Source organism: Vigna umbellata, chromosome 8, assembly GCF_029865625.1.
Source record: "Vigna umbellata cultivar VRB3 chromosome 8, Vumbellata_1.0, whole genome shotgun sequence".
Classification (NCBI taxonomy): Eukaryota; Viridiplantae; Streptophyta; class Magnoliopsida; order Fabales; family Fabaceae; genus Vigna; species Vigna umbellata.
In genome coordinates this window covers 44400455-44424477 of record NC_142172.1, presented here as the reverse complement: position 1 = coordinate 44424477, position 24023 = coordinate 44400455, and the positions used below count along the sequence as shown (strand labels likewise).

The window sequence follows — 24023 nt, the reverse complement described above, 5'->3', positions numbered from 1 at the left end:
GATTTCGGCATGTTATCATAGTATCTCATCTTAGTATAGCAGGAGTTTAGCACCATTTGGTTTATGTTTTGGATAAATAACATACATTCACCAAGTACATTACAGAGGTCAGATACAGAAGAAAAAACTCACTGTATTTGTTTTTTACAGTTTTTAGTTGCATTGACAATGCAATCAACAAACAATCAGAAAGAAAGATAATCCTATTATGCACCTAAAAGAAGATGCGGGAAGCAGTGCAGTACTAGCATTCACTACACATTGCTCTGTTTGTAAAACTTGGTGTCAAGAACTTGCTTGCCACACATCGCACAGACTCCTGCCATACAAAAAACATCAACAATTGAGTCATGCACTTTCATATTTAAGGCACGCTGTACCGAAAGGGAAAAAATAAAATGCAAGGTAGCAAGAGCAAAAACATCTCAACATGGGAATATCACCTTTAGAGTAAGCACAGGTGTGGCAGTACTTGGCATCCTGATGCACTTGCTGCTTGCATATGATGCACTTGGTATTTCCGTAAGGGGTCCATCTGCAAGAAATTAATTTAAGAATAAGTGCACTCTTCACAGATTATTAATGATTGAAACATGCATGGTGGAACAACTATCAAGGTCACAAAAGGAGAAAAAAGAACATGTGAAGGTATAATAGAATATTAAATAAAAATTTAAAGATGGTATCAAGAACCATCGACAAGCACAAGATTTGCATATACAGATTTACGAAAAGGCAATGCTCCTCACTCAAGCATACTTGCTCGTTTACTTTGGATGGAACTGGCTTTATACCAAAACGTAAGTCATTCTAGACTCCAAACAAGGAAAGCTTTTGGACAGCTATTAAGCCATGAAAAACAAGAACCATACTTATAATCATTATCAATTGATATGAAGTTCACATTTAAAAAATAGTACTTATAGTGTAGAGCATCCTTTACAAGTCCAATACTAAGCTTGCACACATGATAACACCGATTCAGAATATATAGCAGTTTTGGAGCTTGAGACAGCTATATTAAAAATATTTCCCAATAGCCTCATAAATCAAAATACAAATATACAGTTTTAACTTTTAAATATATGAATATCATATGACTAAAAACATGAAGTCCGAAACAAAACTAAATTGTAGGGAGTGGCTATAAGATCGAAAGTAATCAGGGTTGAAGGTGAAGTATGAAAGGATGGCACACATAAAAAAGTATGAAATAGAATGAATTGTAATAACACAGATGTAATTGTGTTCAAAATTCGTTAATTACAGAATCACGTCCGAGGGATAGTGAGAAAGTGATTAACTTTGTTACTAAAAATACTTGTTCAAAATAGCCGACTAGTCTCCCTATGACTAACTACCGCCTGATAGAATTAGGTTTCTTTCTCGACTCATACAATACAACCATTAGTACAAATCTACACGTAAATATGCATTGCCTAAAAGAAAATGAAAAAGGAATAATTAGGGTTTAGAACTTGCTTGCCACACGTCGCACAGACAATTGTGCAGGAAATCTTGGCACCAATACCTCCATCTAAGGTCGCTAATATGCGTGGCCTCCCATTGCGATGTATACAATTTACTAACACAAAAATTTAAAATCCTCACATTCAAGGGTAAATCTCATCCTACAAGGTCAACCCATCAAATTCCTTAGAAGATTGCTCCCCCAAAAAGGAAGTGCTATGCAACACAAATGAAATATAGTAGCATAAATACAATTGAGACTCAGATGACAATACAGGATAGCATCAAAAAAATTCCTCATTCATCAAACAAATTTATTACATTAAGCAGGAGTCAAGTAAGTTATATTAACATGTTATCAGCTAACGAGCGAATATACTAGGCAGAAAGCTAAGTCATGGTTCTTATGCCCAGTTCTAAAATTAATAAAAAGAAAAAAGATGAAACACTAACAAAATGAAATATTAAAGATTATCGAATACCTATTCTTTTTGGAGAGAAGCTTATTCTCGTTGATCTTGCGGCCACCACCCTCCGTAGTGTTGCTGGCCCCTTCCTTCCACTTGTCTGGTACTATTACCTTCGTTAATTTCTTCTCACCTGCAATCCAAATTCCAATTCAAATTCAAATTCGATTGAAACTTCAAAACAATTAAAAATTTGACAGAGAGGAAGGAAAAGTAGGTGTCGAAGAACCGGAGATAAACTTACACTTCTCACAGACCATAGTTGTCGTTAATGTCTAATTGGATTCAGAATTTTGAGATTCGATAATCAAAGTTGGGATTGCTCACAACATCTAAACCCTATGCCCCCTTTTCTCTCAGTTTTTCCAAAGACTTGCTCCCCCTAATACACTTCTGGAAAGATTCCAACTTTTTCAACCGTATTTGACAAAATTACCCTTTTTTTAAAAAATAACTCAAATCCAATTAAAAATCTTAAGTTTCGTTATATATGAGTAAGACCTTATATAATTTAATTATGAATATGAGAAAAAAAATAGAATTATAAATATGACAGAAATTATATAAAAATATATAATAACAATTTTTGTTATCTAATCATTTTTCATTTTTTTTATGTTCAAAATTTTTAACAATTTTTAATAAGGAAAATTGACGCAAACTCTACTGCTTTAAAGATCAAACCAATTTAGTTTGAATTTTATATTAAATTAAAACTAAACTTAGCTAAGTTATATTTATTTTTTAATGTTTGGTTCAAATAAATTTTGTATAAAAGATCGAATTAAATTAAGCCACAAACAAGTTGTGGATTATGTTAAAAAATATATTTCTTTTATGGTACCAGTATTAAATAATTGCACACATTTAATAAGAATTCTTTCTGTTTTCATCACTAATATGATGTGAAAACACAAGCTCTTATTGAATATATATGTAAAAAATGTTTATATTCACAATACATATTAAAAGTTATCGATTATCACTGATAACTTTTAAAATATTTTAAGATAACTTTTTATTTATCAATTTGCTAAAGTTATAAGCATTAGTCAGTAAAATCTTTATTTATTTTTTCTTAAAATTAAACTCTTAAAGTCAACTGTTTTCATAAAGTTATTAATGGAATACGAGTATTAAAAATAAATCAATAATAAAAATGAATCAATTTAAATATAAATAAGATGTTATATGTTTAACTATTTATAGTATTATTAACTTAATATTTATCCTGAAAAAAAAAAACACAAATGAATAAAAAATAATATCAAATAAAAAGTTACCATGATAACTAAATAAACAAATAAGTTTGTACAGAAATTTTTAACATGTAAATTTATCAGTAAAGTTTAATATTCAAGTGTGTTTATTTCTCATCACCGTTTGTTAATGGGTAGAGATTTTTGTGGTTTAATAGCAGTTGACGCATTTCACCGACACTTGAAAAGGAAGGAAGAATGAAAAAATGTTTGAACATAAAATTGGCAACTTTAAAAGCTTACAAATAAAAGCTGCACATGAATTATTCCAGTGGTAACTAAAAAATTTAAGAGGCAGAAAATAGAGAATTAAAAGAATAAGGGTATATATTAATCCCATGGACTCAATGAACACTCCTCTGGTGCAGTTGGATAACGTTGAGAATCGTTGCAGTAGTCATAGATGACAAGGTTCCTCTGAACCCAAGCATAATCCATTTTCTGATCACCAGAGAGGTGCCAAGCATCATACTGATCCCACCAATTTTTTGTTGTGGTTGAGACACATGCAGGGTATGGATCTTCCCATTGGCAACCATCCACACTGAAGTCCTTGTAGGATGACACAAATGGTGCTAATTTCCAGTTTGTCTTCTCGAGCCCACCTCGTGTGGCCCACTCGTCTGCATTCCATATGCTTGAGAATAAGTACATGGGTTTCTCATTAGGGAAGAAATTGTTTGCTTCCCCATTGTTCTTGAACACCCTCACAGGAACTCTATCCACAAAAAACCTGATCACAATCGATTGCATCTTTCACTCAACAATATTTAAATTCAGTAAAAAAATCCATATATTATTGGTTTTTAGTTACGTTTGAAACATTATAAGATTGAACTTACACTATCTGATGGTTGTTCCAGAGGACGGAATAGGTGTGGTAGTCCTCAGTTGGATCAAACCATAGCATATGCCTCATCTCACGCCCACCAGTCCCATTCTTGTACACGTTTGTCTGAATCAAATAAGGCTCCCCAGTTCTGTTTCCCAGAAACTCAAAATCAAGCTCATCTCTTTCTGGCCCTGCACCGTTTTCTGAGCACATCTGCAACAGTTCCCCACTCGTGAATAACACTTGGATAGAGTATTGATATTATTCTCTGGTCACAGAATTGATGTTTTTATTCAATAATTTGTATAATGAAGATCTTTTTCAAAGATTGATACAAGTTACTCAGATGATACTTTAGTTAGTTCTAATCAGTAAACAATTGTAAAAACAACTTGGCCGCTAACTTTTGTCTATAATGCCTTGTACACTTACATAATATGCTGTCACAACACCGGCAGAGTCACCTGCGACCAGCTTCAGCTTCATACTGAACCACCCAAATCTGTAGCGCTGTTTTGTTTGAAATCCACATCCTGTCAAACATTGAATGCTTGAGAAACAGCTCAAATATCAAATTTGATGCTAACAGTTCGAATTCTCCTCATCAAATCATAGTATATACAATGCAGGTTGAACAGAGTGCATATTTCAAGGTCATGCATTTGGTACCTGTATCTTTGTCTAGGGAGAGATACCAGATCTGTCCATCTTTAGAGGTAGTAAAATGGTCCTCAGACCACATTATGCTGAAATTATCCTCGAAAGATCCCTTGGACACAGCTGCTTCTGATGAATGAAAATGAGCAACAACGATTGCTGCAAGGAAAATTATCATGGACACTGAAAAACAGGTCCTTGAATCCATTCTGAGTGAGAAGAGAATACGGACAATCAGAAGAGAGGGTTTCCCAGTTAGATCTCAAAACCCGAGAAGGGGCACTTCATTCAATGACTGTGACTTTTAAAATGGTTTTTGCACTTCCAGTTGTAACATCATATGCTGTTGTTCTTCCCTGCTTAGATTTATGCTGAGATTTCTTGGTTTGTTTAATTATATCGCATGTGCCAATGTCCAATTGTACAAATTTACCCTTTTTGAATAACAAGATGCCCAGTGTCCTAGATATCTTAACATAAAAATTATAAAGAATTAGTAAGTAGGTATATGATTTGATAGAAATTATGAAAAAGTGTAGTAAACATTAGAATGAAATATATATATATATATATATATATATATATATATATATATATATATACATTGTCGAGTGAGAAAATAAAATATTGTGAGTGCATTAGTAAAGTGTAAAAGAAATTTGTAGATGAAATTTGAGAAAGAATTGAGGAGGCAGGGGCATATTGGTGAAAAAGAAATAGAAATGTGGGAGTGGGACCTTAGCCAGGCTGCATTTGCAAATTGCAATGTTAGTCTGTGTTGGAGGTAGCTAGCTGTAGAATAATAAAACTCAGTGGGGCCAGGCATTGCATGTAACAACATCTTTCTCAATAATGGAAACAGCCACAACACCGCCACTACCCTTTCCATTCATTTATTATATTTTTACTTTAAACTTTACTTTACGTATTCATGGTCAAATGTAAATCCTTCATCCCTTTTTTCTTTGCAACTATTAGCTTCAATAAATCATTTGATGTGTTTAGTTTATATATTTTTAATCTTTATAATATACTTATAGGCCGTTTTTTAATTTTTTTCCCACGATTATTTCACTTTTTAATCCTTTTTTCACTCATTTTCACAAACTGAACAAAATGTGAGTTTAATATCTCATCACATTAACACAGTTCCATGTTTAGACCAACACCATTATTATAGTTTCCAAGTATCAGAACATCTCTTTATTTTATTTTGATAAGAACATATACATCAGTATTGCCAGACAAATATCAAGAGCTATAATTTTTGTTTCTTTATAAGCAGGCGCAATATTATATATATATATATAATTTTCTTGACACAAACTTACTTTTAGCTTTAAAATAACATGAATTTTAACATCAAAAGACAGTTTGGCCGAGTGGTCTAAGGCGCCAGATTTAGGCTCTGGTCCGAAAGGGCGTGGGTTCAAATCCCACAGCTGTCAATTTTTTTTTCTTTTTTCATATTTTATTGCATCCAAGCCCAATTTAAGAGCCCAATTGTCAGTGTCACTGGATTCATTTCAGATTATTTATTCCTTCACCCCCTGATTTCTCCATGCACCTCCGTTTCATTTATTGCAACTTGGTTTTGATAGACTTAGGTAGGGAAAGTTATATTATTTTGGAAAATGACTCAAAATTTTTTTAACTTGTCTATACCTATTATATATATATGTGTGTTTAATTTCTCTTTTTTCTTTTATCATATTACATGACTTACAAATGTATTACTTTTTCTTTAAATATATATTAGCTTTAAATTGTGTTTACATTGATGTTTGTTTGTGTATTTATTAAAAGAAATTTAGAAATTGTAGAAAAAATAAAAAATATTTTTAAGATTATAATTAAGTTTTGAATAAAATTAACCTTAAAAATAATTTGTGTTTAAACAGTCAATGTGTTTATAGAAATATAAATAGTATACTTTATAAAAATACAAATGATAAAACATGCACAAAAATAGAGTAGGCTTTATGAAAGTATAAATGATTTGCATAAATATATAAAGTTGACTTGTTAAAATACAGATGTGTATAAACATACTGATATAATGTGTGTTGTTAGACTCGTTTAATCAATGCATTAATAAACTCTTTCAATATGTATTATTAGACTCGTCTAATCAATATATGGACACACTCGTCCAATATGTATTGTTAGATTCGTCTTATTAATATATGGACTAATTTGTGTAATGTATGTTGCAAGAGTCGTCTAATCATATAATGGATAAAGTCATATAATGTGTATTAATAAATTCATCTAATATTTGAATGAACAAGCTCGTCTAAAATATATTGTTAGACTGGTTTAATCAGTGTACAAACAAACTCGTTTAACGTGTGTTGCAATATTCGTTTAATCAATGTGTGAACATACTTATTTAATATGTATTCTTAAACTTGTATAATCAATATGTAGAATGACTCATCTAATATTTCTTGCTATACTCATTCCATCGATATAGGGCAGACTTGTTTAATGTATATTACTACACCTGTATAATATGTTTTGCTATACTCATTTACTTAATGTATAAAAAGACTCGTCTAATGTGTATTTCAAAATTAATCTAATAAGTGAATAATCAAACTTATCTAACGTATGTGAAAATATTTGTCTAATATATATTGCTAGAATCCTCTAACCAATATATGAATGAATCGTGTAATGTGTATTGTTGGATTCGTTTAATCAATATATCAAACAACTTATCTAATTATTTTTCGATGTAATATACATTATATGTATATTGTTAAACGTGTCTAATCAGTACAATTCATTGGTTGAAGTAGAAAATCTCGTTTCAACAATTTCTGATATTCAAACAAATAACAAAGGAGTCAAAATCATTAGAAAAAGAATAAAAACTCTAAAATGCAGAGTTTTGAGGAGGCTGTGCTTTCTAAATAATGAAAGTAATTAACTGAAAACTTTATTTATTTATACTTATAACTTTTATTATTAAAATAATTTATTCTCAATATTTAAAACACTTCGTTATATATAAAAAATACTATTTTCTATTATAATAAATTAAAATATATTTTTTTATAAACTAACACTTTAGAGAGGGAGAAAATTCATCTTTCAATTTCACATATCAAGATTTTTTTTTCTCATGTTTTAAAACATATTTTATACCCTATTTTCTTTAACACGCTGAGAAGCATTTTCCTCAATCATTTCAAATAATCTTAAAGTTATCTTTACTTATGTATTTCTTGTTGATAGTTTCCATTTTTAATATACCTTTTTAGTCACTAAATTTAAATTGAATGTCAATACTTTTTTAAAAATAGATCTACAGTGCTATATCATAATTAAAAAATTTCTGCTAAAATTTAATGTATATATATTCAAATGAATTTACTTATGATAATTTATTGTAATTGATAATATTTAAAGATACCTGTTATGAGTTTGATGATATAAAATAAATTGTCATGAGGCACATACTAAAATATTTTCTTTTAAAAGTGAGTACTTTCATTACTAATGCAGAACAACAAAGTATCTTTTTAGTCATTAAGTTTAATGTTGGTAGACCCCATACGTTGCATAACTTTAGCTTGTCTAATGGATATTTTACAAGTGTCTCTTCAGGACAATGGGCAGCTACCACTTAATTTTGATTTCGTTTTCTTTCATCGTTCTCACTATTGTTTTTTTCTTCTTCAGGTTATCAGGTTTATTTATTTTTTTATCATTTTTTTCTCCTTTTAGATTTTATTCTGGATTCGCTGATGCTTTATGGTCTAATTTCAAGTATTTATTCTACCTTCTTATATTACTATTTATTTTTTATATATATATATACTTTTTGAAATTGCTAACTAACATATTATTCTAACTTCATCTGTTTACTAGTTAGCTCGAGTGATAAGAAACATAAAAAGAAACCCATTTGTTAAAAAATTGACAATGAAGGAACAAACGCTAAAAGGCATTTGTTAAGCAAAATGTTAAAATAAAATAATAATATACTTATATTGTGATAATAAAAATGTTAAAATATCATGATTCTTTTAGAAAAAAATCAAAGGCATATATGGGGCAGAGGAAGTCCATGAGTGGGACGAGGAAACGCTTTTGGAAATGGTGAAGCAACATGGATTAGTGGCATATAAGTTTAATAAATTGTGAATGAATGAAATTAAAAATAACTTAAATGATTTTATAAAGAGAAGACAAGTGATGCAACTGGTTGGTAATGATAAACCATGGATTTTGGTGCTGAAGTCACTTTACATGAAAATATCCCAAACGGAACCTCCTGCGCCTTTCAAATTCTATCTCCTTCCATTAAAAAGCATATAGTTTCTAGATTTTTGAATCAGATATTTCAGCCATGGCCAACCCCATCACTCTTCGTTTTCTTTATAAAGGCCCACTCCACTGCACGGACAAATATCAAGTCTTCAACTTTTCTTCACTATCCATCTAATTCTCATGGCAGCCATGGCAACCACGACCCTAACTTCAAATCCCAAACTCTCATTCTTCGACCACAAGCCCACCTCCTTCCATGGAAAGCCCGTTTCTCAGTCCCGTCTCACACCCACAAAATGCTCCACCAAACAACCCGCAATCTCCATGTCCCTAACTACACCCCCTTACGACTTCCAATCTTTTAAGTTCCAACCCATCAAAGAATCCATCGTCGCACGCGAAATGACGCGCCGATACATGACCGACATGATAACCTACGCCGACACCGACGTCGTGGTCGTGGGGGCGGGCTCCGCGGGCCTCTCCTGCGCGTACGAGCTGAGCAAGAACCCGGCCGTGCAAGTCGCGATAATCGAGCAGTCAGTGAGCCCCGGCGGCGGCGCATGGCTCGGCGGGCAGCTCTTCTCCGCCATGGTGGTGCGCAAGCCCGCCCACCTCTTTCTGGACGAGCTCGGCGTGGCCTACGACGAGCAGGAGGACTACGTGGTGATCAAGCACGCGGCGCTGTTCACCTCCACCATCATGAGCAAGCTCCTGGCACGGCCCAACGTGAAGCTCTTCAACGCCGTGGCGGCGGAGGACTTGATCGTGAAAGAAGGGAGGGTTGCCGGAGTGGTGACGAACTGGGCTCTGGTTTCGATGAACCACGATACGCAGTCCTGCATGGACCCCAATGTGATGGAGGCTAAGGTTGTGGTGAGCTCTTGCGGGCATGATGGACCCTTTGGGGCAACTGGGGTTAAGAGATTGAAGAGTATTGGAATGATTGATAGCGTACCTGGAATGAAGGCCCTGGATATGAACACTGCCGAGGATGCTATTGTGAGACTGACCAGGGAGATTGTGCCTGGCATGATTGTGACTGGTATGGAAGTTGCAGAAATTGATGGTGCCCCAAGAATGGTATGTTAGCCTTATAACTTTGTTTCTATATTAACAAAAGCTTTTCATAAGATTATGGTTTTGGATACAGTGGTGAGAATTTTTGTGTGATATTTGGTACAGGGTCCTACCTTTGGGGCAATGATGATATCAGGTCAAAAAGCAGCTCACTTGGCGTTGAAGGCTTTGGGGAGGAACAATGCAATCGATGGAACTTGTGGAGTTGGAAGGGAAGAACCTGAACTTATTTTTGCTTCTGCCGATACTGAGGAAATTGTCGATGCTTAAACTTTATCATTACACCATTTTCTGATTCACCTGGAACTTTTTAATTCTGGAATAAATAAAGAAAAAAATGTGAATCATGAACGATAAAAGACACTATCGGTTATGTCTTTCTTCTTGTGGATTGACAAATTGTCACCACCTGTCATGTAATTAAGCAACCAAAAATAAAATCATCAGATAATCAACAAATAGGTTAAATTACTGTGCTTGGTTTTATTAAATCAAAATTAATTATTTAATTCGATAAAAACAACATTTCCAATTTTTTATGCAATTTTTTTTATAATTACTATATAATTTGCTAATATACTTTACTTATTCTTGTGACATCCAATTATATAGAAACTATATATAATAAAGACGTCTACATGCATAATATAAGAAAGCAGTTGAGAGTAAATAGAATTACAGTCATCCTCAAAGTACTTTAGAATATAAGCTTAAACCCCAAAGATATCTAAAATGTAAACTAAAAGGAAAATAATATTTCATACTACAAGATCAACCAATAACATCCTAGGAGACTAGGCAGCAGCATTGTCCTCAACTTCCAAAGCTGTCTCCAAAGGAACCTCGCCATCTGCTCCCATTCAAATGGATGATCATCGCAAGAAGAAACGTACACAAGCAATACAAACAAGCAAAGGTGAGCTAGATATAAAAATCATGTTATTCAATCATACACGACATGCAAAAGTCACTCAAACATGGTACATTGACATCACAAGACTCATTGCTTTATAGACCGACACGTCCGGACCAGAATGATTGCCGAGCTATGGCAGGTTATGCACTCGTGGTGGCCTCTACTGCTTTGCAAAGCCGTTACCAATGGGTTCCACCCTACCACACTCACGAGGTTAATCCGTTTCGCGTCCTGGAGCATACTGGAAGCCTCCAAGACTAGGACCTCCTGCTACTCCTCACCACATGGATCAATCCTCTCTACTTGAAAATGAAAGACCATTGGAACGTCAGAAAAACCCCAAAGAGTGAGCTATCATGCAATCATTCTACACTAAGGATCTCACCAAGAGATCGTACACAGATGGAACTTGATTTACAACTTGTATCATACTTTCATCACTTTATAATCATATACTTTCTGGCACAATTAACATATACAAAATCTCAACAATATACATTACTCACCACTCACAAATTATAAAAATAACATCTCCACAATTGAATCTAAGTTAATCAATACCAAGAACCAAACAACTCCAACTAATCTATAACCACTCATAAAATGCATCAATTTATACATACCTACAAGTAATATAATTATTCATTAACACTCATGTTTCAATATAAGAAACAACTATCTTACTTTATTATATATATATATATATATATATATATATATATATATATATATATATATATATATATATATATATATATATATATATTTATATATTTATATATGGATCCTTATTTTGAATTCCAAACACACAGTGACTGATTTTCTAAAATTATAATTGATTAGAAATTAACATATGATAACTTTATGCATCTACAATTAACTTGTTTTGTTTTATTTTCATCCTAGTAGTAGAGATATTTCTTTACCCCAATTGGTCACTGGAGAGGACCCAGATGTCTAAACGCATCAAACTCACGTTCGACGCCAGCACATATGACTAGTCACAACTGACTGGACCAGGCCAGGGCTGCTCTATGATCAGGGATGTGCCAACTCAGGTTTTTAAGGTTCCTCTATCCTACCAACAACGAAAGGCTCTCAATAATTAACAATTAATTTATTTAAATTATTTATCATGTTCTCTTATGCTCTAAATTTGAAATGCCTAATTTTAATATTTTCACTTCCTCTCACAGCAACCTCAAACAGTTACTCCCGACCTTCCAACAAGATCAATTTCAGCCAACAAACTCATTCAAAACAAATTAAATTCATCACATCACAACATGCACAATTTCACACTTTCAACTATAACACCCAATACAATAAAAGTCATAAAACAATTTCACAAGAGCACACAAGTTCAACATTCATATACATATATTTTTATAAAATAAATTCATACAAAAATAATTAGCTCCCCTTACCTTGAAGTTGAGCAGTATAGTCAACTAGAGTGTCCTAACCGTGCCTTCACAGAGAAAACCCAAACAGTGCCCTACAACCACCTAAATGGTGATGGAAACAGCTCCTAGAGCTAGAATAGACAGAGAATCAAAAGGAGCAGCCTGCAACCAGTAAAGTTGCATGCCTTAAGTTCAAGAAAAAAGTGGGGAAACTGACTTACCCGTCCAAATAGAAATTTAATCGGATATAAGGAAGCTCTCAACTCCGTGAGCGAAACACCACCTATTTAAAATTTCAACGGTTCAAATGAGTGTAAGGGTAGAGAAAAGACAGAGCAAGAAGGAGAAAATGGAGATGAGTTTAGAGAGAGAAAGAGGAACTGGAAAATGAACTCAGAGCTGGAAAAATGAGACCTCTTCTCAGATCTTAGTGCCCTTATCTTCTTGGGCCAGGCAGCAGGACCCAGTAGCCTTACATTTTCAGCTCTTATAATTCAAGTATAAAATCTTATTATTGAAATAAAGTTAAGTTGTTATGAGTAAAATAATTATTTGTTAAAAGATATGTCAAAGAAAAATAATATGTAATACCACAAACATTGTTAATAAAAAAATATTCCAAAAATGGAGATTGATGTTTTAGTGCATTAAAAACAACTTTTTCTCGTCGTTTAAATTGGGTTGTTCTGGTCCCTTTTACCCTTTTACTTATGTATTTCTTGCCTTGGTGGCATATTACCTTGCTTTTTTTTTAATCTCTTTCTTTAGTTGAATCGCCTCTTTTTGTTTTATCAAATTTATGCTAAAATAAATCGTGCTAATAAATTGTGCTAAAGACAAGGAAAATGGTGGCAAATTCACAAAATTTATAAAAAGGTTATAATTTTGTCTATTAAATTTTTCTTTTACAATCAAGTTGATTAATCAACTAAAAAACTTTTTCATATGAAATTTAAATTAAATTATTAACATATTTGATCTCTTTTAAGTATTTAAATCAATTTTATATAAAATAGATAATAATTATAATAACAGAACAAGTTTTTTTTAATTTATTAATTGATAGATAAACTCAAGACAACTATATTTTGAAAATGGATAATATTGTTTTATTTAAAAAGAATTTAGACTTAATTGAATCATGAAATAAATATAAAAATTGAAATAAACACTTAATAATGACGCATACATTTTAATTGACATTATGATAGGAGTGTCACGTGATACACAAACTTGATTCATACATAAAATTAAAATAAATAAATAAATAATATATATATATATATATATATATATATATATATATATATATATATATATATATATATATATATATATATATATATATATATGTGTGTGTGTGTGTGTGTGTATGTATATGATATGTACAAAGACAATATTAAAATTATGAAAAAAAGTTAGTTTGACGCAACTTAAAAAAACATTTATTTTGACACAATTTTTAATAATATAATATAATTATTATTTTAAATTAAAAAAAATAATATAATTATAATCAAAATATTATTATTTAAAATGCTTGTCGTTTTTTCTGTCAAAGTACCGCTGTTCTAAAATTATTTATACAAACTTAACATAAAAGATTTAATTATTTTTTTAACAAAAATTGAAATTTAATTGCAAAAAAAGAAGGAGACTAAAAAGGATTTTACCCTTATTTTTAATAAAGGTTTCCATTTTTTCTATGATAAAATTTGTGGCTTGAGAAGAAGATTTTAAAATAAATTTAAATCTATAAAAATAAAATTGATTGTTTATAATAAGATAATTTTAAAACTTACTTCAGATGCGAAAATTAAAAATACTACAAATATTTCTATTATGTTTTTTTTGTCTTTATGTTATATCTTTTATTTTGTCAATTTGTGAAATTATGATATTGTTGACTTTATCAACGTTTATGCTAATTTATTATATGAATAGTTGATATTGTTAAAAGCATTCATCAATAATATTTAATATTTAAAATCTGTTAATAAATTAAAATTTTTGACTGTGTTTCTCAACTAAAATTTTTTGATAAAGTTTTCATAAATAAATTTTATTGTAGAATAAAATTTTGCTAATAATTATTAACAAAAAGAATTTGTCTGATAGAAAATTTCGGTTAATAAACTTTTAGTAATTATATAATATTTAGTTTTAAAAAATGTATATATTTTTTTCTTATTTAAACGATAATGTTTTATCTAATTGATTTGATGAGTATCAATTACATTTAGTTATATTTAATTTTTTATTTTTTATAAAAGATTATTTTACTGTAGGCGTAATTACAAAACTTTGTAATTTCAACTAGTTTGACATTTCAAATTTATCATTTATTTCTCAATAAATAAAAAATTATTGTTATTACTAAAATTAAATATGTCTCGATAATTTTTAGTGAAAATTTAAATGAGTTACTTTTCAAAATTTTAGTTTAATTTATTATTTGAAAAATACGTTTTTAATGAAATTCTGTCATGATATTTTAAATGTGTTTCTTAGTTAATAAGTAAAAATATATTAAATTATATAAACAATTAAAGTGTTATTATGAAATAAGATTGAAATGTTAAATAAATTTATAAAAATTTGATTAAAATAATTAAATTCATACATTTCTAAAGTTGAAGAATAAAATTAAACCAAGATTTTAAAGATGTGACACCCGGGCACTGATAAGAGGGCGGGGAGTGATGCCGGTGCAAGAGGCATGGTGTAGGGGCATTGACAAGGAGTGACTCCTGGCAAGGCTTCCAGTGAAAGGGACACATGGATGAATCGAACATACACCGGAATGAGAGGGATCTGGAGACTGTGTAGGTATGGGACTATACAGTTTACGGATAGCTTAAAAGGATTGATTTTGCTACTCATATCACCAAATGCATTTGTTTTTTGGTAGCCTAACTCATAAGAACTTCATGGTTAAGCGTGCTTAGCCTGGAGTAATTCTGGGACGGTGTGGTTCGAGGACGAATCATTCGGAAGCTGGTGGACATGTGACACCCGGGCACTTAATTTTGAACAAAAATATATTTAATCCTTATTATTAATATTAAAAAAGAAATTAATTATTGATAATTCAAAAGGGTTTTTAACTAATGCAAGAGGGTAATTAAATCTAAACTCAAAAAAATTTTGAGTTTAAATAAAAGTTCTAATCCAACCTTCAACTTTTGTAAAAGGGCTTGAAGGCCACTAATATACATGAAAATAATATAACATGAGATGTTCAATAACAAAATTTACAGGCTGAATCCTTCCTATCATACTTCGTAGCTTACCCTTTTATTTTTAAAAGCTTAAAATATAAAACTCTGTGAGCTTCCTTAAAAATAGGGATATCAAGATAAGCAAATGAAAGAAAGTCTGCACTAAATTTAAGATGTTGTTTAATGCCTTTATAAAGTTGACTAAAAACATTTTTACGATGAAAAATTTGACAATATTTTTTAAGTGTAAATATTCAATCTCTTTTACTATTTGTTGTTTATTTATAAAATCCAAATTATTTTTCTTTGAAAGCAAGGGTAAGTTTTGTTAGTATGTTTAGCAGTAATTCGTATCATAGATAAAAACGAAAAACTTCAGATGGAGAAAGAAAGTGAAAGAGTAAATTTAATTTTTAATAAAATAATAAATATATAATGAAACGTTTCTGGGAGTGGAAATTGGGTTAAAGACTTTAGAGTCTTCCCTTGTTGTGCTCGGTGGCAATCGCAGACTTCCAAACCCTCTCCTCCAATCCCATCCATTGACAATGTCTCCCTTGCCGAAGCTCCTATTGCTGATCCTCACGGTGGCCGTCTCCTCCGCGATGGCCTCCGATGACGAAAGAGTGAGCGAATTGCTCTCCCTCCAATCCAGATCCAAATCGGGCGTCATCCGCCTCAACGACCAATCGCTTTCCCGCTTCCTCACCGCCGTCAAAACCCCGCGGCCCTACTCCATCCTCCTCTTCTTCGACGCCGCGCAGCTCCACGACAAGCAGGAGCTCCGCCTCACCGAACTCCACAACGAATTCTCCATCGTCGCAACCTCTTTTCTCACCAACAACCCTTCTAATTCCAAACTCTTCTTCTGCGACATCGAGTTCAAGGAGTCCCAGCTCAGCTTCTCTCAATTCGGCGTCAACGCCCTCCCTCACATTCGCCTAATTGGGCCTAACATGAGCCTGAAGGACTCCGAGCCCATGGACCAGGGCGACTTCTCCCGACTCGCCGAGTCCATGGCCGAGTTCGTCGAGGCCAAGACCAAAATCTCCGTGGGTCCCATCCACCGTCCCCCCGTCTTCTCCCGCAACCAGTTGATCCTCATCGCGGTCGTCATTGTCATCTGGATCCCATTTTTCATCAAGAAGGTTATCACGGGGCAGACCCTTCTCCACGACCCTAAGGTCTGGTTGGCCGGTTCCGTCTTCGTTTACTTCTTCAGCGTTTCCGGGGCTATGCATAACATCATTCGCAAGATGCCCATGTTTCTCGTGGACCGAAACGATCCTTCCAAACTCGTGTTTTTCTACCAGGGTTCCGGGATGCAGCTTGGTGCAGAGGGTTTTACCGTCGGCTTTCTTTACACTGTTGTGGGCCTTCTCTTGGCGTTTCTGACCCACGGGCTTGTCAGGGTTAGGAACGTGAGTGTGCAGCGGGTGGTTATGATTTTCGCGCTCTTGGTTTCGTTTTTGGCTGTGAAGCAGGTTGTTTACTTGGATAACTGGAAGACGGGTTACGGGATTCATGGGTTTTGGCCCTCTAGCTGGAATTGAGGTTTGATGACGCTTCTGGGTCTGATTCCCATTTTGAAATCTAAACATTAACAAAATGTCTTCTTATGTTAGAACTTTGCCGGATGTCATACTATATAGCTTATTTTTTAGTACTAAAGTTTTTATTATCTGGGTACTACATTTTCTCTTGATGTGTTATGATTATTAGTTGTGATTGCATAATTTCGAATTGCATTGTTCTAAATTGATTGTTGTATTAGTCTTGTGTCGAACCATTCATTTCAATGATCAATTGATCTTCAAGCTGACGTATGCTGTCGTGCTGCAAGTGCATGGCTGATAAAGGGATTGATATCTAGGACGTGGATGGTCTGAACTCAAAAGTGCAATGCGTAGTTTCTTATCAATTTGCTTAACTTCAGCAAAAATTGATCCACTTGGCTCTTCCGTTTTAGAATCTACAACTTGCACTTTAGAGAGCCTAATTCTTTTTTTTAACAGAATTGACAGAACCTTGGGCTATACATTTGTCTTTGTCCGTATCATCATGCGTTAAAATTGGTTAAATATTGTTACTTGATAAGGGCTGTTATTGATTATCACATCAATGCTCCTATGCTTTATCATGAAATTTATAGTTTATTTTTGTTTTATTTTATTGAGATACTCCTAATGCACGAGTTAAATATTGTAACCTTCCAGAATCATTTTAAAGATCAAGGTCATGCTATCATCCTTTATGATAACACATTGTATTGAACGAGGAGGTATTTTTTAACCTTTCTTTTTAGTTCGAAAATTCAGTTACTATTTATTTGTCCATTGCATATTATCTTGTGAAATTTCGTGAGATTCTGGTTGTGATTGGTGTCAGATGGGATTTTATCATCAATCCTCTTGTACACAACATCTTTGAAGTCTATTTTTTGGTATTCAGACTTTAGGCGATGGGTTTAATATCTTATTTCTCCTTTTTCCACACTTGAGTCTGTCTGGTTTAGTAGGTAAAAATTCGCAGGTGAAAAAGAACACAAGGATTGGAATTATTTTCAACCTGAGAAAATTAGTTATATATCATTTTTCCAGTCTTTTCATATTTTTGTTACACCAAGCAACTGTAAAATGACTTTCATTCCAACGTTTTACCTTCCCACTTCCAACCTCTCAACAAGCAAGTGCTTTCTTTATACCTGTTAGGGATCTATACATGCAAATTAGCTATAACGGAAAGAAATATTGTCTGTCATCATTTTGACGGTTAAATTAGATCTAGTGGGATATCCATGTTCTCTACTTTGATCGCTTAATCAGGATTTAAAGTCCATGGGAATAGGTAAGATGTAATATATTGAATCAGAATTTGATGCAGTCACAAATCCATATATCAACCACAGACCATTGTCATCAAACTAAGTTGGTAGATCGTCAGGATGAGCTTAAACGGCTTATATATAGAGTGTTTCAAATCCTATAAACTGGAATTGGAATCAATATTTGTCCTCATCCATCAGCTTTGATTTGTTGACTGCTGTGATTTCACGAATTTGTGATTGTAGCATATTTGAGTTCATTAGAGTTCCAGTTAGATATCCATTTTTGAGTTCGAAAATATATCTGTTTTGGATTTTCTGACTATCTTGTATTAAAAGCATCTTGTGTTACCGATGTTAATGTACGGTGTAAAGTTCTACAACAGTGGAATATTTTAAGTTTGTAATTGTTTTGTGGTATAAAATAAAGTTTTGGAGCTTTTTCACGTCAACGTGATTTAGTGTTGCTGGTTCAACTCTGCTTTCAGCATTCGTATGCTAGATTACATTCTGCATTTGACTATAATGTGCTAAATAACGTGGGATCCCGAGGCAATGTTTGGATTGATGATGATAGGATATGGAATGGAGGAGGAAAGTAAGTGGATACTCTTGTTTGAATTTTATAAATTAGGACGGAGTTCATTAAAAAATAATGAATAGAGATTCGTTCTATTTTATTACACAACCATTTTTCATCCACTTCAATTTAAGAGTGTGTGATGGAACACCGATATTTTATTTTGTATTGTCTGTGCTGGGGAAATGACAAGGAATCCTACCCGCTTTAGGGACAGAATTGATTATGTGTAAATTATCTTTATAAAAGTAAATTATCTTCGAACCCTTCTCCATCCACAAGCTCAATCATGACCCAAGAAATCTGTTTGACATTGAAAAACAGTTTCCCTGAATGAAGGCTTCCCCCTATTTTTGCAGCCTCACTGTTAATATAAGCAATATGAAATGGCTTTATATTAAAGTGTGAATATAAAGAGAGATAAATTTTGTTATTTTGGAGACAGTAACTATACTGTAACCAAATTAGCATCAAGTATGGATGAGCATGCACTCTAACTCATTTACGTGGCAAATCTTACAAGTAAAAAAGTTGAGTTGTCGGAGTGAAAACTGAACGCTCTGCAGTGCTCACATTTGGTGAATTTAGCAGAACAATTTTCCTTTCAGTAATGACATTTTCATATCTAGTTCTAATTTGTACTTTTTGCTTCCCATTCTCTCCTCATAGCTTCTATTTCTCGCAATTCTGTTTATGTTCACGTAGTCCCTCGTATTTTTCGTTTCAAGGATTAAACTGTCCCAATGTCACTATTTTTCTGCTTTTTTGTTTTGCAATCACATTTTAAAGAATATAACAATTTGTTATTTACCTATAAAGTATGTGATATGTGTGATCTATGAAAACAAAATCAGGGCGGAAGAAAGAAGCTAACAACAAAGAAAAATTGGGAGAAGTAGAACTACAATGAATGAGCAACGAAAAACATAGATATTTTTTGTGCATGCGTGGTGAATGCAGGAAAGTAGTCAGTTTCTTTGTTAATATTTATTTCTTGATATTCTTTTATTTAAGATTAACTACGTGTAGTTGTATAATTTGAAGTGAACAAATAGCTGCGTGACGATGCAAATGTCTCTCGCAATTAATAAATATAATCACAAGATAACATTTGTTTTAAGAACGAAATAATCTCTTGTCTCAAACTAATCTATGATTAACTATGTTTTGTTAAATCAATTGCAGTCTCATTAGGTATCAGCTACGGCTTCCTTGAGATAAAATCCCAAAGGACACTTCTTCTTGCACTCCACATTTTTCTTCTTGCACCTCCACATTTTTCATTTTTCCCATTTTACCCTCTTAATAATAACAAACGGGATAACGTAATTCGGGAGAAATAAAAAGATCAAGAAATCTTGTTAATTTTTTTAGGAGCATAGTTGTTGAATTTCAAAATCTGCGTATAGCTCCGGATCCCATACGAGCATACCAGATTCGTAAATATGATCACAACTTTATATAATTTGATTTTGAAATTCGATAAACTCCACACCAAACCGGAATTTAGAATCCGGTCCAAATTTACAAATCCGGCATGAATTTAGCCAAAGTGTGGGTTAATCTGCTTTTGGGTCGTGTTAGTAGCCCAAATTATGGGTTCTGAGTGAAAAGAGACCCAAAAGAAGGGTGTTGCTCTCTCCACCACTCCAAGTGTTCATGCACCTTCTCACTATTTTTTTTTATTCCAAAAATACTCTACACTTTCCCATTATTTTCTTTTATTTCAAAAATACCTTATACATTCCCATTATATTCAACAATCTTTCTCTTTCTCTCCATATTAATGGAGCATTCACATGGCTCAGATTTAAACTTGTGATATATTGCAAAATTTTATTTACACTTTCCCTTAAATAAGTTTGATTCAATCTTATTTTCACTGTTCAATATTTTTTTTTCCTTCAAATTACTTAATAAATGGTAAAATTTTGTTCTAAATTTCTAGAAAAATGTTTATATATATGTGTTTTTTTTTTTACATTTAATATCTATAATTTTTAATATTATATTATGTTTTAACTTACCGACATGTTTGACTCAAATAACTTGAATAAAGTATTTAATTTATTAGATAAATAATATAAAAATATTATTAAATACTTAAAATATAAAAAGAAAAGTTATTTATTAAAGATTTGGAATTTATTTAGTTCTTTCGTCATTATAAAGTTAGTATATAATAATAATAATATATTATTTATTATTAATATTATTATGTTTATTATTTTGTATTTGCATCTAACTTTTAAATTTATAAAATGAAAGTGGTAGAAGCACTAATATTGAAGTTTCCTCTGAATTTTATATTTTGCAATATATCACAAGTTTAAATCTAAGCCATATAAATGCTCCATTAATGCAGAGAGAGAAAGAGAAAGATTGTTGAGGATAGTGGGGAGGTGTAGGGTATTTTTGGAATAAAAGAAAATAGTGGGGAGTTGTAGAGTATTTTTGGAATAAAAGAAAATAGTGGAGAGATGCAGAAACACTTGGAGTGGTGGAGGGAGCAACACCCCAAAAGAATGGTGTTCAGTGGGTCTCTAAGGAAAGCCCTTTTGGACTTGTATTTAAAACATTGCTTTGCAATAAAACATCAATAAATTTTGAATGAGTGATGCTCCTTCCACCATCCCATCTTCTCTCTACACTTTCCAATTCTTTTTAAATTCCAAATTTATCCCTTTTACTTTTACCAATTTTACTTTTTATTTTTTAAAACCTAAATCCGAATCCCTTCTCACTTTCACTTTTTCTTTCATTCTTAGGAGCAAGCTCCCTTATCTCATTATCACTTTTTCTGTTTCTCTTAATTTCCACTTCCGTTAATACAAAATTTGACACAAAAAGTAGAAGATAAGCTGAATTAACTATTTTTTCTTTTATTTACTTTTTATTTTATACGCAACTAACATACTTCTCTTTCATTACACCATTGTAAGCACAAATGTAATTTTAAACATAGATTTTCAAGTTTGGTTATTTAAAGACAAGGAAGTGGGGAAGAAACTTTTAGCATATTATATTATGAAATAATGATACTTCAAAACTCATCAGAAGTTATAAATGTTTTAAATTTATACTATGTAAAATTTGCTTTTTGTGCCAAATTTTGTGTTAAGGGAAGTGAAAATTAAGAGAAAGAGAGAAAATAACAGTGGGGGTGGAGACTTGAAAGGGAAAGTGAGAGAGGATTAAGATTATGATTTTAAAAAATAAAAAATAAAATTGGTAAAAGTAAAAAGGATAAATTTAGAATTTAAAAAAAAATTAAAGAGGTGTAGAGAAAAGATGAGATGGTAGAGGGAACATCACTCACTTTGGAGAGAAGTGTTTAAGAAAAACGGTCAATATTTTTGGTATAACTTTTAAATTTACAAAATCAAATAAATATGTTAATTTTAATTAAATGAATATATGTGACAAATATCAAAATAATATCCTCGTTCTAAAATTTTGAAATTCACACGTATTATTTTTGTTGTCGTGTGTGGTTTATTTATTTATTATATAAAAATAGTGTAATGGTGGTGCCAGGTCGTAGGTGTTACCGTGTTAGGAATGGTACGCATATTTATAGAAATTTGTGGTATATTTTATATTAAATAATAGTCATAGCAACCAGAATTAAACACGGTCAGCCTGAAATTTTAAAATTATATATCATTTTGTTTCCTAAGATTCACGTCTTAAAATCTTTGAACTACGAACATTTTGTCAAACGCTATTAAATTTATTTTGCTCACAAACATTCTCCATTGCAAATATTAGGTTACGAAATCAGTGTACTTACGCCCACACCCAATTTGCTACTAAGTGCAATGGATATAACAGAACTGATTAGTATACTCCATTATTAAAATCTCAAATATAAAATTTTACATAAATTTTGGCTTATATAATATTTTAATTTGAATGGTCAGGAATCTCACCTCGATTAAAAATAATTTTGTTTTTAATAAAACATGAAAGTCTCTTACTCAAAGCATTCAAAGATGTTTTAAAGACTGAATAAAGTTCGTGATCCATCCTTCAAGCTATGTTGTTCTTTCTCTTCTCTTTGTTAGGGATGAGTATAAACACTCAAGTAATTTATTCAATTATTCTGTAATAAAGATGAGTAATCATAATTTAAAATTATCTGTCTCTTTCGTCATATATATATATATATATATATTATATTTAGCTTCTGACCCATTTATTGATATTATTCTTATTGATATTATTCTTATTAATTGTCAATAAATAACTATTATTTTTATTAACTTTCTATTGATTCTTCGGACTAATTTTCAAACTGGTTGGTCATTTTCTTACTTAGTAATAAGCTGCTCGATCCTTAACTGATTGGATGGTCATATAATACAAATTTAAAGTATATAAATAAATATAAATTTCATCTTACAAATTTATTTTATGAAATTGAGTAAGGTTTAAAATCTATATCTTGAATAAAATCTGTGCCCATGTTGATGTTATCTGAATGAAGGAAAATTATTTGCACATGAAATAAGCAAAGTCTCCCCCAAAATAAGAAAATAGGTAATGGCATGAGATCCACAAGAATGAATATTTTGTTTGGGCATGAAGAAAGATAGAAAGGGTTTGGGTGTGGAACGTGCCTCCAACCCATTCTGAGATTTGCCAACTAAGCAAAGGAGTTTGTGCAGGATAGGTGTGCCTACGTAGACGATTCAGAGGTTCTTTTTTGTTCTTTTTTTCCTCATGTCAATTGAAAACTGTACTAACAGTGACATATGGACAAAAAATGTCAACATTCATACAGCAAAACCACTGTTACCTATACAAAAGGGCACACATCAACCATTTTCTTTTCTTCACCGTATTTTTCAATATTCGAAACTCCAATGCTTTTCTGGACTCGTTAATGCTCCCATGCTAATGCTCCACCATTATATTTTCAACCTAATAACATGGACGCCCTCTTTCATTACCATTGCAACTACATCTCAATCAATCCAATTAATGCAATATTTATACCACAACTCAACTCAATACTATCTATCTCT

General features: G+C 32.0%; 4 protein-coding genes and 1 non-coding gene across 5 annotated transcripts; 3 read left to right on the top strand and 2 right to left on the bottom strand.

Annotated features, from left to right (window-relative positions):
* Positions 1–55: 55 nt before the first annotated feature.
* On the bottom strand, positions 56–2382 carry LOC124843923 (postsynaptic protein-like protein). Its single transcript, XM_088096642.1, has 4 exons — positions 2182–2382; positions 1953–2070; positions 444–535; positions 56–319 (listed from the first exon to the last, which is right to left on the bottom strand). The coding sequence occupies exons 1-4, from the start codon at positions 2195–2197 to the stop codon at positions 255–257; spliced, it is 291 nt and encodes a 96-aa protein (XP_087952768.1). The 5' UTR covers positions 2198–2382; the 3' UTR covers positions 56–254.
* A 1002-nt stretch (positions 2383–3384) lies between these two features.
* On the bottom strand, positions 3385–5036 carry XTH8 (xyloglucan endotransglucosylase/hydrolase 8). The gene is made up of 4 exons (XM_047320767.2): positions 4698–5036; positions 4461–4561; positions 4039–4241; positions 3385–3929 (listed from the first exon to the last, which is right to left on the bottom strand). Exons 1-4 carry the CDS (start codon positions 4891–4893, stop codon positions 3527–3529), a joined length of 903 nt encoding a protein of 300 aa, XP_047176723.1. The 5' UTR covers positions 4894–5036; the 3' UTR covers positions 3385–3526.
* Positions 5037–6053: 1017 nt separating this feature from the next.
* TRNAL-UAG (transfer RNA leucine (anticodon UAG)) lies at positions 6054–6133 on the top strand. Its single transcript has one exon. It is a non-coding gene; the product is annotated as a tRNA-Leu (tRNA).
* Positions 6134–9102: 2969 nt separating this feature from the next.
* LOC124843926 (thiamine thiazole synthase 2, chloroplastic-like) lies at positions 9103–10405 on the top strand. The gene is made up of 2 exons (XM_047320769.2): positions 9103–10049; positions 10152–10405. The coding sequence occupies exons 1-2, from the start codon at positions 9147–9149 to the stop codon at positions 10314–10316; spliced, it is 1068 nt and encodes a 355-aa protein (XP_047176725.1). The 5' UTR covers positions 9103–9146; the 3' UTR covers positions 10317–10405.
* Positions 10406–16043: 5638 nt separating this feature from the next.
* Positions 16044–17362, top strand: LOC124831697 (putative dolichyl-diphosphooligosaccharide--protein glycosyltransferase subunit 3B). The gene has a single exon (XM_047305773.2). It carries the CDS (start codon positions 16138–16140, stop codon positions 17140–17142), a length of 1005 nt encoding a protein of 334 aa, XP_047161729.1. The 5' UTR covers positions 16044–16137; the 3' UTR covers positions 17143–17362.
* Positions 17363–24023: the final 6661 nt, after the last annotated feature.